Source organism: Strix aluco, chromosome 1, assembly GCF_031877795.1.
Source record: "Strix aluco isolate bStrAlu1 chromosome 1, bStrAlu1.hap1, whole genome shotgun sequence".
NCBI lineage: Eukaryota > Metazoa > Chordata > Aves > Strigiformes > Strigidae > Strix > Strix aluco.
The window spans coordinates 108,927,379-108,942,694 of NC_133931.1; the positions used below are offsets into that span (position 1 = coordinate 108,927,379).

The 15,316-nt window shown below is 46.1% G+C and overlaps 1 protein-coding gene across 2 annotated transcripts in view; it reads right to left on the minus strand.

Annotated features, from left to right (window-relative positions):
* Positions 1–15,031, minus strand: part of PLCD1 (phospholipase C delta 1) — a 58,905-nt gene extending 43,874 nt beyond the window's left edge. Inside the window, exon 1 of one of the 2 annotated variants that reach the window (XM_074830762.1) lies at positions 14,235–15,031. In XM_074830762.1, the coding sequence (XP_074686863.1) occupies positions 14,235–14,268 (34 nt within the window). In that variant the 5' untranslated portion in view covers positions 14,269–15,031. Of the gene's footprint in view, positions 1–4,615; positions 4,834–14,234 lie in introns of those variants that run through there. The other variant, XM_074830753.1, reaches the window with a different exon arrangement.
* Between the last annotated feature and the right edge of the window lie 285 nt (positions 15,032–15,316).

The following is a 15,316-nucleotide window of genomic DNA, read 5'->3' on the forward strand; positions in this document are numbered from 1 at the left end:
CTTGTAGATTTCTTAGATTGAGTCCAAAGACTTTTGTACTATAATTCTCTAGCAGTTTACAAACATAAAATATCTGCTCCCCAGAAAATATAGTCTAACGTTAGGATGCAAAAACTACAACAAAACCAACAACAAAGCAGTAAAGGCAGAGTAAAGAAAGTCGTATAACTTGTAATTGGAATACTGTCAAGAACTTTCAAGTGATTTCAAATCTATTCTTCAACAAGTTTCCTTTGTGGAAACAGGAATACACAAAGATATCTCTGTTCCTTCTCTGGCAAGCAGTCCCCTCCTATCCACATGGGAATTTTGAAGATCAGCATCACGAAGCTTAGGACATAAACAGAGTTTAGTGACAGGCAGCATCACATCAACAAGTAGCAATAAGGTAGCAACCATGCTCTCCTCATTGCCCAGCTAGTATCCGAGAGGACCTTTATCTTTCTTACCCTACTAGGCCACCACAATGCCATGTAATAATAACAAGAACTTCTGGTTCCAGGACGTTCAGATTTCACATCTTAGTCTGGATTCAGGAAGGCACTCAGACATCTAAAGGGGCAACAGGCATCTACTGAGACTTTGAAAACATAGATTTGGCATTCTACATGGTTTTGAATGTCTCAGCAGTATATGACTTCCACATACCTAAATACCTTGGAGAATCTGTCCCTCAAACCAACCATTAATTACAGATCTGGAGCGTGTGGGCTGAGGAGGGTGAGAGCGTGAAACATGAGAAACACATCCTGGGCTTTCTGTAATAGGCACCTTGCGTCTCTCTGACATTGCATGAAGGGCTGGTTCAAAGCTGGTGAAACAGCATTTAACTCTGTAGTACTGACCAAGCACACTTCAACTCAGTGGGATTTTTGCTAAATCTACCTTGACAATGCAGATAACCACTTGGCTACTTGCAGCCACCTGACACTCACATCATGGGAAATTTCCCAATGCTACGTAAACATAACGCAGGATGTCACAAAGCAGAAATCCACGTTAACTGATATATGCAATAACATTTATATTGCAGTGTGCCATTCCCCTGTGACATTGGGTTTGTTCTTCCCTGGAAGACACAGCTGCCTTGAATTGTTGTTTTTTAAACAGGGCAAAGCAATAAATTACCAAGCATCACTTCAGGTCTGCTTGAAAAACAAAACGCAGCATGACATCCAAGTGGCCAAATCCCCAGACTCCTGACAACTCATACAGGAAACCGAAGTGCCAGGTGCTGCAGAGCACCAGGGTGGGTCACGGTGACAGCAGCAAAAAGTAGCACCATCAGTTTGTAACTAGGATACATTGGCCTAAAGAGAGCATTTTAGGTTGCCAAAGAAAGCCTGAGATCTCCATCAGAGATAAATATTAGGGGTGTTCACTGTCTACTCAGTGAGCAGCTCACACCACTTTATTGGTTTTGCAGATGCCAAGGAGCATGACCAGAGCTGAGCCTGGCTGAAGCATCCAGAGTTGAAAGTGCCACAGTGGGAGCTGGACATCCTGAAAAGGTGGCTGTGGCCTCTCTTTCCTCTACATTCTATTAGCTATCTCATTAAGTGTCTTCCCATGCTACAGCATCCCTGGGCCTCTTGGCTCATGTCTGGTCTGAAGGTTCCCAAGACGAGAATTTGAATGCTTCCTCCTCTAGAAACTTCAGGAAGAAACTCATGGGGAGAAGAAAAAAAGCCATCTGCAAAGCACAGAAGGGTCGAAAGATTGACCACAGCTAGGGGATCTGGGACACCCTCCTGGGTTTGTTGAGGTTCAAGCATACCCAGGGGTTGCCAAGAGGCCAGACCATCCAGAGGAAGGACAGATACCACAACAGCTTCACAGGTTCTTGGTCTCCTGAGTTGTGGTGTTAAGGCCTCCCCTCTGAGTCAAATATCTTCCAAGTGCAGAGAAGATAGCAAATACTTAGGCATCACTAATATCTCTGTGGTACTCCTCAAGGTTCCTGGAGGAGTACCACTTCTTCCTTCTCTCTATTCACCTACAGTCCTGTTCTGGCTCCCAGGCTCATTCCTTCTCTTTCTTCGGATCCCAACCATGTAAAGCATCGTTATGGGACTAGGAGGAGGACATGCCATCCTCGGGTGACATGAGGGGAAAAGAAGGAAAACCATCAATTCTTTTGGGTGCCTATGTGCATAAACGTGTAATGAGAAATCCCTGTTAACTGGGGCAGGTTTCACTACACAGACACCGCATGCAGCATGCACAATATGCCATGCTACCTAGACAGCCCAGAGCTGCACCAATGTAATAGAGGCAAACCTGGGTGGGCATAGGCAGTGGTCAAGGGAAGAGTCCTCTCCTCCAGGCTTGATCCACAAAGGTCAGACCCCAGCTGGAACTCAGCTTCACCCTGCTCACTGGCACAGCCCAGTCAGTGCATTAGCATTGGTCAAAACTCCCCTTTCCCCTCAGAAGATATAACTATGGGTTGGGAGCAGCCCTCCCACTCATTCTTGGCCACTGTGCCCGAGGACCAGGCCATGTTAAATGACTTGGCAAAGAAGACCACTGCACTTTGCAAGCGCAGGAGGGAAAGATGAAAAGGGACGGTGCGTGGTGAAAGCATGGCAAAGATCAAAGGTGGCAGGGAGAGTGAGTCAGAGCGCAGTGAGAGAAGCCAGGAAGGGGATGGAGACAAGCTTGCCTCTAGGAGACGGCAGGTTTGGCCAGGAAAGGGCGAGAGGGCTAATCATGGGTGTCTAACAGCTCCATCATTCCTTTGATGTGGGAGGCCTTTCAGATAGAGAGCAGTCACCCAGAGCTGACTTCTGTCAGTGGTGACCCCAGGTACTGACTGAACCACCCAACGGTGGACTCAGGGGAAGGAGGGGCATCCCCTTAACCGGGTGGGCACAGACTGCTTCAGGCCTTTTGTGCCTGTCTGGCAGCCATTCAAGCTCACACAGATAAACTGGCCAGGAAAGAGGGCAAGCGTTTTGGTCCCTGACTCTTATGCCCAGTCCAAGCGCTGCTACAGACTCCTTAAATGACCTTGGGTGAGTCACTTAGCCTCTCTATTCCTGTCTACAAAGCACCAGCATTGTCTTAGGCCAGAGGTGGAGCAGAAGATGCTCTGATCTGCTGATACAGGAACCACAAACACATCACTGACGTGCCAGTGGGACATTACTCTCCGTTGGCCATTTGAACTGCTTTCCAGAAAAAAACACCTTTTCCCAGCAGAAACCTCACTTCAGGTTTTATGCCTGAACCAGCTCCTGAGGAATTCTGCCTAACAACCCTATGGAGCTGAGGAGGCTTGCAGTCCAGAGCTCCATCTCACAGCAATGGAAACTTGTATGAAAGAAACCAGAGTCATCATACACATACATCATTTAAAAACTAAAAAACACTGTGCAGCAGGATGAGGATATTGGTTTCCAACTATATAAAACACTAGTCATGAGAAGCACAATAACCACACCGACACAGATGTCCAAATCCTGCCTGAAACATGTGGCAGGACTGTGTCTTGCTTAGCATCCTCTGTGAAATACCAAATACATACTTGGCATGCAAAATTGCAGAGTGCGTTTCAAGGGTCAGACCCCCTTCCTCGCAAAATATCAATCACACACTTTCTACACAGGATATATTTAGTGTGCAGTAATGTTCAGAGCAAAAATCATGTTTGGCAAAGGTAGGAGCGCCTCAAGCACACACAGCACTGCAATAACCATGAAGTTAATATACTGGACTATGAAGCCTTAGGCACTAAGATATCAAATATGCTAACCTTTGTATTAGCCATCTCAAGTTTACAGCAAGCAGGAAACGCAATAAAACAATAGCTGTCATGGTAGAAGCCAGGCTTTGAGTTCACTAAGTTAGAATGAAGTCTATAGAAGACAGTGATAATCCATATTTCTGCATCGCTCACTCACAAATCTGCTGATCTGATATAAACACGATAATTACAACTGCTATAAAACAAGCCTCCTCCTGCCTGCTCTCCCTCTCCCACCTGGTTTAAGACCAGACAGAACTCAGGTTTGCCGGTTTAAAAGGGCAGAAAGCCTTTCTGATAAAATCCAAAGAAATCAGGTGGGTAAATGGTGATTTTCCATTCCCACATGCCCTCTGTAAGCCACGGAAATCACAGGACTCGCATCCACTTGGGCTGTCTCTCCTGAGACCAGGAACCAGCAATGAGTTCATAGCCAAACACAGAACTTATGAAACTCCCTGGGTTTCCTCTTTCTTTTCATCTGATGAATGCAGACTTCTGACTGGTTCCTTGGGCTCTTACAGTAACTGGCAATATACCACGGAGAAGTTGTAAAATCAGGCAGGAAAAGGGCACTGCCTTCCCCAAACACCCTCAATCAGCGACAGTTCAGAAAGCCCAGCAAGCGATTTGGAAACCGACCCTTTGCCAAAGAGGACCCACTTTCTTTGATGCCTCAAACGAAGTGGTTTACACATCTGGCAGGTGGTTATAGGCAAAGGAAAGGAAAAGAAACCTCAGGAGTTTAAAAATAACCTTGGAGTTGCCTTTAGGGTGGGGCACTGCCTCTGCACAGAGAAAAGAGGCAGAAATGAAGCAGCTGCCAGCGTCTGGAAGTGCCGAGGATCTGGCCAACTTGTCCCTTACCCAGCCTGATGCCGTTTAACGCGGCCACTCGACGGCTCTGCTCCCGTAGGATGTTTTCCTGGGACACGCTGCGCTTGGGCTGCCTTCGGAAGCACTGCATGATCCAGCGTGGCGCTCACGGAGAGGCGTCGGGCGTCGGGAAGGACGGGGGGCCACGCCACCCCTGCGGGGATCCCCGCTCATCCAGGAGCCTCCGGCGTGCGCGGTGTCAAACGGGGCTCCAAGGAGGGAGCGGAGGGAGCGGGAGAGCGCAGGCAGGGGAAGGCAGGGGAGGGCAGAGTCCAGCTGGGGGTGGGACCGTGGGAAGTCTCTCCTCCTGCTTTGCTCACCAGCACACACTGGACGCAAAATTACACCGAGGTGCCTGCCGGCAGCTGCCCAGGTAGAAGGAACAAGTTTTCCTACTTGTTCCATATGCCAGTGGGTTTTTATGTATCATTTCCAGGGGCTGGAGGACTCCCAGATACTGCCTGTGGCTCCTAATCAGTGCCCAGGGCTTGTCAGCTCAGCCTGCCCACAAACGCCTGGATCGGAGGGAGCTTGGCTCCACCCTTCTCTTCGGTGCAGAGGAGCTCCGTGCTCTTGCCACTGACATGCTGCGAAGAGGAAGCTAAAAACACCTTTTAGCCAGGGCAGACGCAGGCCAAAAACTGCTCGGAAACTGTGTTTTAATGCTCTTCGTTTTCCACCTAGAGAAGAGCGTTTTCCTAAGACCCTGGAGAGTGCCTTCTCTGCCACCGACTTCCTGTATGACGTGGGTGAGTCACCCTGTGTTTCTACATAGCTCTAGGTTTATTCTTGTAATTCAAATTTATACCGCAGTCTGGTACAAGACGAAGCCCCCATCGGTGGTTTAACAAGTCACTGATTACACAGAAACTGGGAACAATTCAGGTTGGAATGGACCTCTGGAGCTGTCTAGTTCAATCACTGGCTAGGTGACCAGTGGGGTCACCTTCAAAGGTAGATCAGGCTGCTCACAACCTTGTCCAGGTGAGTTTTGGATATGTCTAAGGACAGAGACTCCGCAGCCAATCTAGATCCCTGTTCGAGAGCTTAGATGTTCTTAGTGAAGAATTTGTTCATTATGACCAGTATAAATTTCCTTTGCTGAAACCCATGACCCCTGCCCACTATCCTGACAACGGCTGGGACTACCATCCATCTCTTCCCTAGCCATGACCTCTTCTGTGGTGAAATACAGCAGCTGTATTTATTAGGCTGTTCCGTCCTAGGTGAGTTTACAGACCTTGTTACAGACTAGGGGTTTTTTGTCATTGCCTTTGCTAGCCGCTGCCCTGGCAGGCAAGCCAAGGGTGAAGATACTGCAGGGAGATGGAGTCAAGCTAGGGTGAATGTCCCTTATTGCAGAACCAGCATATGCCTTAGAAACCTGGCAGCAAACCACATGTCACCGTTTCTGCTGGAGACCTAATCGAAGGCTCTCCATCACCAGCCCCCCATCATATTCAACACAGTGTTTAGAAATATATTCTCTATTTCTGGTGTCTGGTAATCCAGACATCTTCCCCCTTTTTCTCCACATTTTAAAGGAAGCCCTACCAACACTCATAGATAAGCACAGAGAACCAGCACAAGGACAGGATCGGAGTCATTAATCGCTGCCATATGCCACATATAAGAAACTCTCTGGGGACAAGGCAGAGCCATTGCATGGCCTTGAACAGCAGTACAACTAATACCACCTTATTTATACATAGCAACTACAAACTACAGACAGCAAAGGGGAATAAAGGCATTTTCTGCATGGGACATTGCTGAACATGTTAGCTAGGCAGTTAGTAGGTGTTTGAGGAAACACCTCCAGCCTTTTCTGAGCCCCCTGCACTTACAGGGGCTGGATGTCAGATCCATAATCTCTATAGTACTCCCCTGGGAGCTGGGATCTTTGTTGTCCTGGCGAGGAGGTGGACACCATCATGTAATGGCTAGATGATATTTATTAGCTAGCAGTCTCTGAGCACTTCCCATATTTCACATTGTACTGGAGAGAATTGATCTAATTAAAGGAGTGGGGAAGAGAGTGATCTCCTGTACTTGCCTTAGCAAGACAGTTTGCTTCTGTGCACCAGCTGTCCTGTCCAGCAGCAGCCACAGTCCCACAGGGATCAATTTGGGAGCACACAGAGCCCCTCTACTTCATTTTCTCATTAATTCCACTGCTCAGAGCTTTCCAGGCCCTCAGAGAACATTTTACTGTACTTATCCCTGAAGTTTGCACACACACAGCACACAGGATTGGCATTCTCCGAGTTTAGATACTTCTCCAGAACAGCAATGTGCAAGTTTCACTGTTGTGAGGGCTTCAGATATGTAAGGCAGTTAAAATCAGTTTGCTTTTAAAATTAACATGAGATCATTGGGCCAGAAATGCTCTGCTTTGGGAAACAACAGATCTGGATGTCTTATGGTCCTGGATGTCTTGTGGTCCTGAGGTCATTTAAAGACAATGTCACGTCTCATAGACGAAGCCTGATGGATAAGTGTAACACCAGGAGTTACACAGCATTGCTTATTGATGTTACACGATGCTGCGTCACACGCCGGTACTGGAGGAAGTGATCCTGTAAATGGCTTAGGGACAAATTCTCCAACCCTTATTCACCACAGGTAACACCTGACTGGGTCCGAAGCCTGCAAACACCCAAGCATGCAATTTTACCCATATGACCTATCCCACCAAAATCAATGGCACTAGTCACATGAGTGAAGTTGTTCATGTCCCCGTGCCCAGGATTGCGGCTGTGCTAATCATCCTATAGATTCCAGCTGGATTACTCATGGAGCAAATGGAAATCAATGTGAACGAGGATGTCAGAACGTGGTCCCAAAGTTCGCAAAGTGCTTTAATATCCAGGAAACAGGCACTTGAGATAGAAAAGCTGTAGATTCTGGTAGGAAACGAGCTATGTGAGAAAACTATTAATGTACAGGCTGCTCTTCAGACAATTTTCCAGAATGAATTAATCTCCATCACATCCTTATACAAAGAAGCTAAGAAAGCTCTATTACCACTTCATGGAGGAAGAAGGAGGTTGGTTTTGAGTTCTTTGGGGCTGGACCTGTTCTCCCATCACCACCACGTTTGGGCAACACCAAAAGTGGTGCAACCCTAATACTGCTGATCATAGTCTCTTTACACCACGCTGGCACAAATGACATGGCAGAACTCAGCTGCTGATTTGCCCAGACTTGTGATAATTTAGGACTGGAATGAAAATACCCGTGCTGGGGGTGACCTCACCACTTCCCCATTGCATCATGCACATGATGTAAATTACTCTGTTATGACTAGTAATGCCTATGGCAGTTACATAATGAATAACAAATGTCACATTAAGGGGAGATTTTCCCACTAAAGAGACCGAAGGTTGTGCCTTGCTTTCTGTTTTTTACCAAGAAGAAAAAATTAGGTTTATTTTACATGATGCCATTCTTTGATGAAACATTGTAATTTCATCTTCCCTCCCAGGGTCCCTCACAGTGAAATTCAGTAGAATTATTTTAATAAGAGTAATAGCACAATCAGAGTATTGCTGTGCATTAATGAACTGCAACGTCTGCCCCCACATATTTCTAGTCCTCAGAAGGCGTGAGACCATTCAACCCAGGTGAACTCAGAATCAATGAGAGTTTGGAAAAACTGTAGTTCAACTGGTCTGTTGTAACATGGCAACCTTCATCACTTATTAGGATGATGGAGCATTCAAAAACTGAAGTTCCTGAAAGTAAATAAAGTTTGAGGATTATTTTTGCACACCTAGTATGAGGAGCATTGTCAGTGCAGCGGCTGTTTGGAAATAAGCACAACCAGCTGCAGCACTGGGCAGCAGCTGCTGTTTGAAAAAGCAGAAAACCTGTCAAGTGATGAGGATTTAGTTATTTTCTCCAGTGCTTTTACAAATCACTCATGTTACCTGTGAAGTGTCTCTGCAGAGGCCCCTTTTGTCATCTGCCATCACCCCATGGTTATATCCAACCTGGCTTTTATATCAGCTCTTTAGCAGCCCTGTGCCTGGGATCAGTGTGGTCTCAGCAATGGCAAGGTGATTTCTACCTGAGACCCTACCAGAAAAACAGGACAGCAAGACTCCTTCCACATCTGCAGGCTCCCACATGCCCTGCCTTTCCCTCTGGAGTCCATTCTTCAAGTTCATTCATGCCTTCTCACAGCCCACCCATCGAAATCTTACTCTTTCCTCCGTCCTTGCTACCTCCAGGACACCACTCACTGCTCTCAGCTTTATTCTCCCCAGTCATGCCTAAGATCCTCTGAGGACCAGACCTTGCTGTTGGCACAGCAGAGCTTGAGAACAGCCAGTTTCTCAGCACCAGAACAAAATGTCAGTAGTTCCTCTACACCAGCGCTCCCCTTCTTGTTCCCTCTAGGGGAGTGGGGACCAGGGAGGGGGTGCTGAGACCATAAGTACCGGTGTATCTCTGGCCAAAGATGCCGGTGCCTGTTGACAGTGGGTGCATCTCCGGTGCATGTGGTATGTACCAAGTTCCACCTTGTGGTAACACTGAGAATGGGCTTCTCCACAACGGCCGTGGCAGCATCAGCAAACCTCCTTCTCTTCATTACATTGGCTTTTCTTGCCCATTCTATTTCCCTTCCAGGGTGCTTGAGAGGTCCTGCTGAGCCAGGGCAAGGTGACCTTAAAGTTTCATATAGGAGGAGTTCTCCCCAAGTATCATGTCGTGGCTGTCCTTCAAATCACTGCCTAAAACCTTCCTCTGCTGGTATGCTGGCAAGAAGCTGCATGATGGGCAGGTTTCTGGTGCACTGAGATCAGCGCTGTCACCCTGCCCAGTATTTCTCAACCCCATTCTCTCTCTGTATCCTTTGGCTGTCTGGTCTTTTCTGCAAGGTCTCCAGGAGGAGAAATGGTCCCTTCTCCAGCTCTGCTCTGATAAGTCCACTCAGCCCAGCCACCTTTTCCCAAAACAGACTGGCTGTATCCAGACTGCCTACCGGGAAGGATTGCAGACCCATGCCATCACCCACATCATGCTACGTTCTAGCTTGCTATGGACCAAAAGCATGCTGGGGAATGTGCTGGCAGTTAAACAGTGCAGAGCCCTGGCCCTGGTTTGTATAGACGAAGCCAGGCAGCCTGCTCAGACATTTCACAGACAGTTAAATTGTGACCTTTATTTGTGAAAATCTTCATAAATCTTTCTGCCAGTCTGGGTCACTTGAAGGGAACTTGGATCTATGCATGGCACTGGCTGTGACCCATCAAAAGCTGTTCTGTGCTCTTGATGAGATCCAGGTAAAACACCCAACTAAAGCTCATTGCACTCAGGAACTCAAAACCAGGCTGAAGGTTTGGTTCGGTCCTTCCACTGGTCCCTCCATCACAGTGCACACAGAGTTTTGGCTGCAGAGTGAGAGGCAGTAAAACAAACACTAGCTTGCAGTAAATTACAGCTTTTCAAGTAGTTGGTATGAAAAGAGTGGGAAGAAAGTAATTGAAAAGAAAGCTATCAACTTGATGGATAGGACCAGGACCAACAGCCAGGAGCACTCATGCTTAGTTGCCTAACTCCTAAGTCATGTTTCTGGGCACATGCTGATGAAGATGTTCTCTTCATAAAGCCAAAGTCAATTGTAGGTGGGTCCCAGCTTCATTTTTTAAAGGCCATTTAACAGCTTTTCTTGACATTTTCTTCAGGAGCTGAAATTTCTTCCACAGACAAACTGTAGGTCACTCTCACCATTCTGTAGCAGGGCAAAATTTGTGCAGTAAATAAATTGCACAATTGAATTACGCAAAACTAAGGAAAAAAATCCTTTTTTTCCCCCCCTAAGTGATATATCTGGAATTTCAGCACTCTCTCAGTTTAGCCAAAAACAGCCGGTGAGACTTATTGTGAGCCAGCAGTGTGCCCAGGTGGCCAAGAAGGCCAATGGTATCCTGGCTTCTATCAGAAATAGCGTGGCCAGCAGGGACAGGGAAGTGATCTTGCCCCTGTACTCGGCACTGGTGAGGCTGCACCTCGATTACTGGGTTCAGTTTTGGGCCCCTCACTACAAAAAGGACATTGAATTACTCGAGCGTGTCCAGAGAAGGGCAACGAAGCTGGTGAAGGGTCTGGAGCACATGTCGTACGAGGAGCGGCTGAGGGAACTGGGGTTGTTTAGTCTGAAGGAGAGGAGGCTGAGGGGAGACCTCATCACCCTCTACAACTCCCTGAAAGGAGGTTGCAGAGAGCTGGGGATGAGTCTCTTTAACCAAGTAACAAGCGATAGGACAAGAGGTAATGGCCTCAAGTTACTCCAGGGAAGGTTTAGACTGGATATTAGGAAGCATTTCTTTACAGAACGGGTTGTTAGGCATTGGATTAGATGATCTTCAAGGTCTTTTCCAACCTAGATGATTCTGTGATTCTGTGATTCTGTATCTCAATACGGGGCTTTAAAAGGTACCCATGAGATGGGCAGCCTGAGGTGTGAGAATTTCCCCACTCACATTGTCTAAACTGGCTCATTTAAGGTGTGGAAGTATCTCAGTTTATAAGAAACTGTGGCAAAATCTTCTCTACCTGCATAAAGAAAAAGAGAAACCTCTGTGTTTGAGCAAGGTCTGCAGCCTTCCATTCTGGTGGGCTTGACTGAGTGGGGACTGAGACCCTCCACCCACAGTAAGGACCTGGGAGACACAGGGGCTGGGGGTTAGTCTCACAGTGTTTAGATATATACAGTGCACTGTAGGGGCCAGGAGAAGACAGGGTACAATTCACCCATCTAGATTCCTATAAGCCCAAAATTTCTTGCAGATAGCTACATTTAGCCAGCTGAATCCCGTCTGGATGATCAAATCACCAAGTATTTGCACCTTTCCTTCATAAGTATCTGTTTATATATTTCGATTTCCCTGCAAATGAAACTATACTTTGCTCCCAAATCATCAACAACTTTGGCTCCCAGAGCTGCCTATCCAGTCAGCTGAGTTTCTGGATCTTGCACAAACCATCTCTTCCCCACACACCTCTCCCTCTTGCTTTTCCCTGTAGTTGACTGTATCCTTTCATCTGTGCTACCTGCAGCAGTTTTACAAGTGACTGCATTTCCTTCTTCCTCATCTTTCATTTCCTCATTAAAAACTATTTTCCCCCAAGCATCTTCTTGCCCCAACTCTGGTTTTGGGCCTGATGTTGGGGCTTTGCACACTGACAACAATCTCAAAACGAACTCTAGGCTTTAGTTTTACTAAAAGACATTGCTCAGATCGGAAATTTAGCAGCTTTTGTGTCAAAATAAAAAAAGATCCCAAATTAATTTTACTTGTTCTGTCTGAAAAAGGGACAAGCTGCATGTTTAACGTACTGAGAAGCGTCAGTATTGCAAATTCTCCTGCACTACTAGAAACACTGTGGCTCAGAAAACCCGTGTAACACATCAGGCACAACCTGCATCAAATGGGCTGTGCTAGGAGCATTTTGTTTGTAGAAAAGGAGATCAAAGTCACTGGCTACTTCAGAGCAGATCCCATCTCATCCCAAGTAGCATTGTCTCCACCCACAGAGGCTGAAGCCCAGAAGAAGCCTCCTCAGTGCTCCCAGCTAAGAAGGGCAGGTGGAGATGATTCATTCGGAAATTTAAACCTCGAAGTTAACCATCAGGACTAGCTGACAGAAGAAACAAGGAAATGGCCTGTTTTGTAGGATTTTACTAACCCTTCCCTGCTGATTCTCACCCTGGGCTGTAGCAGAGGGCATTCCCATAATGGGGCTGTGGCATTCCCTGCACAATGTACACAGTGTCTTGGATGAAAAAGTCAGTGTATAAGAATAAGGCATAGTACAAATTAGCTGTTCTATAATCTGTGCAAACACAAGGGCTCCCAGTTCAGAAACTAACTTCATGAGGCAAGAGAAAGATTATTAATAGCCCACAGAGTCTAGCAGATTCATTACGTACTAAATGTAGATGACCTTTTATAAAATAAGCCACAAGAAGCCCATCCAGATGAATTAAACACATTCAAAATAAAAGGCACAGACCACTAAATCACAGCAGCTACTCTGGCTCTGTGGACAAGGGAACATACTCAGTTTTCTTCCCAGGACTCAGATCTCCATCCAAATGCAGAGTAAACAAAACTATACAAACTTTTCAGAAACTCTCATCTGCAGTAATACCCGCTTCTGCTACCAGAAGATATCTCAGGTGTCTCCTATTGACTGCCAGATATTTTACTGAGACTGAACCATGTGCCTGTGGTTAATTCTGACATGGTAAATACAGCTGTTGTTGTATCTATGTTAGAAAAAAAAGAAACTGAAAGAAAGTAACTGAGTTTCAACATACAGCCATAGCAAAACATATCTATAAACCATAGTATCTGAGAAATTTCTGACAAACTACATAGCACAACTCTGATCCTGCTAACAAACCAACATGTGAGCAACTTTTCTTGTCTAAGTAGTCTGGCATTTGGAGTGACTTTGGCACTTGTGTGTGTTATGTGTCAAGGAATTTCAGTAAATACTTTTTTAAAAGCTCAGCTCATTCAACACTTGTGTATTTTTCTGCTTGAGACAAGAAAATAGATTAACAAACAGCCACTGAATTCTTCTTGGTTCCTAACCCCAGAAGACTAAATAATATTCACTGGAAAATGACCCACAGGCCAGAATAGGAAATATTTTAATAGTTCCAGATGTATTTCTTAGCATTCTTTCCCCAGTGGTTGTATAATGAATGAGATACCTACAAAAAGTATAACATTAACCTCTGTTTCACCTTCCTGTCAGATTTCGAGCATCTGGGAAAATAAGAGGGAAGATTTCTTGAGCCTGGGGGAATCTTTTCACATTTCTTCTGATAATGCTAAACTGATTATGTTTATGGTCAATCACTTATTGCTCTATTAGTTTATTTTTGTTTATAGCTCATTGATAGTAAGAAAGCACCTATCTCATGAACTAAAAACAAACACTGTAGACTTTTCCCATTTCTGTGGGATCACAATATCCTCTTTTCAATCTGTAGCTATTACAGCCTTGAGTTGTTTCTGCTCATCAGAGTAAGTAAAATACAGTGAGGAGGTAACAAAGCAATATATTAATAAGTCAGACAAGTGAATATGGGATATTTCATTACCCTGCCTGTCAGACATGCCTCCCAATCTTGGTACCAGTTGAATCTTAACTCTCACTTGCTGGAAGGGCAGAGAGGATTTCTTCTTTTTTAGAAATATTACTAATTTTGTACTTAACATTTAAAGAGTCTTAGGGGCAGACCTTGAGCCTAGGTGATTTAGCCTGGCTCTGCTGTCTTCACCAGAGCCCAGAGAGTTTACTCAGTTGAGCATCCGTCCCACCCTGAGTTTCACCATAAAGGGGAGGAGATTTGGATCAACTTTTCTGGACTTGCAGACGCTTATCCAGCCAAGAAACCCTTTCTACCAACACAGCTAACCCTATTAACAGAGAAAAATCAGTCATCTCTCTGTAACACCGACTAAATGCCGCATTACTTCCAAATGAGAGAATAGGGAGGCAGAGGAGGGGGAGAAGAGATGAGGAAAAATAAAGCTCTTGGACAAGATAAGACAGCTGAAACGCAAGGACATTTCTACAGACTTACTGTTGCAAGCGAGGAAAGTGCCATTCGATTCCATTGCTGCAAAACAAGCCGACGTGCAGCAGTAGAAAGGGCTCCAGGAAACAGCTGTGCCCAGATGTTAGCGCTGGCCCGGGGTGGAAGCCAGACCGGCGAGGCTCCCCCTGCTCTCTGCTCCAGTAATCCCCAACGTCAGCTCCCTTCGGAGAGGCCTCCTCCTTCCCCTTGGCTGGAAATGCGTCTTCGCTATGACTCCTCATTTATCTCTCTCCCGCATCCGCAGGCCACCGCCTGCCCAGCGCATCGACTGAGGCCAAGCGCCCGAGCCCCAGCGCCGCGCTGGCCCTGGCTCCTCCCTGCTGAAATCTGGCGTCTTCACCGCTGGCCCAGCCTCCTGCATTTTGCTACCGCTGCAGCTTGACAACGATGCTTCTTTTCCTGCTGCTGGCACGTTTTCACGCTCCGTTCCTTTCTGGCAAGGCTTCCAGAAGACGCTGAGTGCTGCAAATCTGTCCTTCACGGTCCCCAAATCAAGGAAAAGGCCTTGAACAGATGCCAGTGGTCAGAGTCTAGGTCTAAAGAGCTTTTAGACACTGGTGGGGTTAGATTTCTTCTTGCAGGGGAAAAAAAAAAAAAAAAAAACAAAACCAAAACAAAACAAAAAAATAGGTCAGAATTTGCCAATGTAGAAATAGAAGCTGTAACCACAAACACTCGCAGAGGCATGAGCTCAAAGCAGAAGAAAAGTTACAAGCTTTGTATTTGAGACAGCAAGACAGAAAGCAGAAAAAACTGCATGATCCACAGGCTTTTACTGAGTGGAACTGGTTTCTTCCACTCTGTCCCCTACTCTTGAATTAGATATTTTTAAGGGTGGAAAGATGATGCTGGAAAACAGACAGGGGGAATGAAAGGGAATCTAGTGTGGGAAAATAAAGTTTCCCTCTACTTGAATGTTTGGGGGAGGTTTTCAGTTATTGTTTTGCTGTTGTTTATTTCCATTTCTGGTTATCCAGGTTATCTTGATGCAAACAATTGATGGAGTTGTTGGCAGATTCAAAGCCCTCACTCCTCAGCAGCTGTAAACCTGGCAGCTCCACTGACAG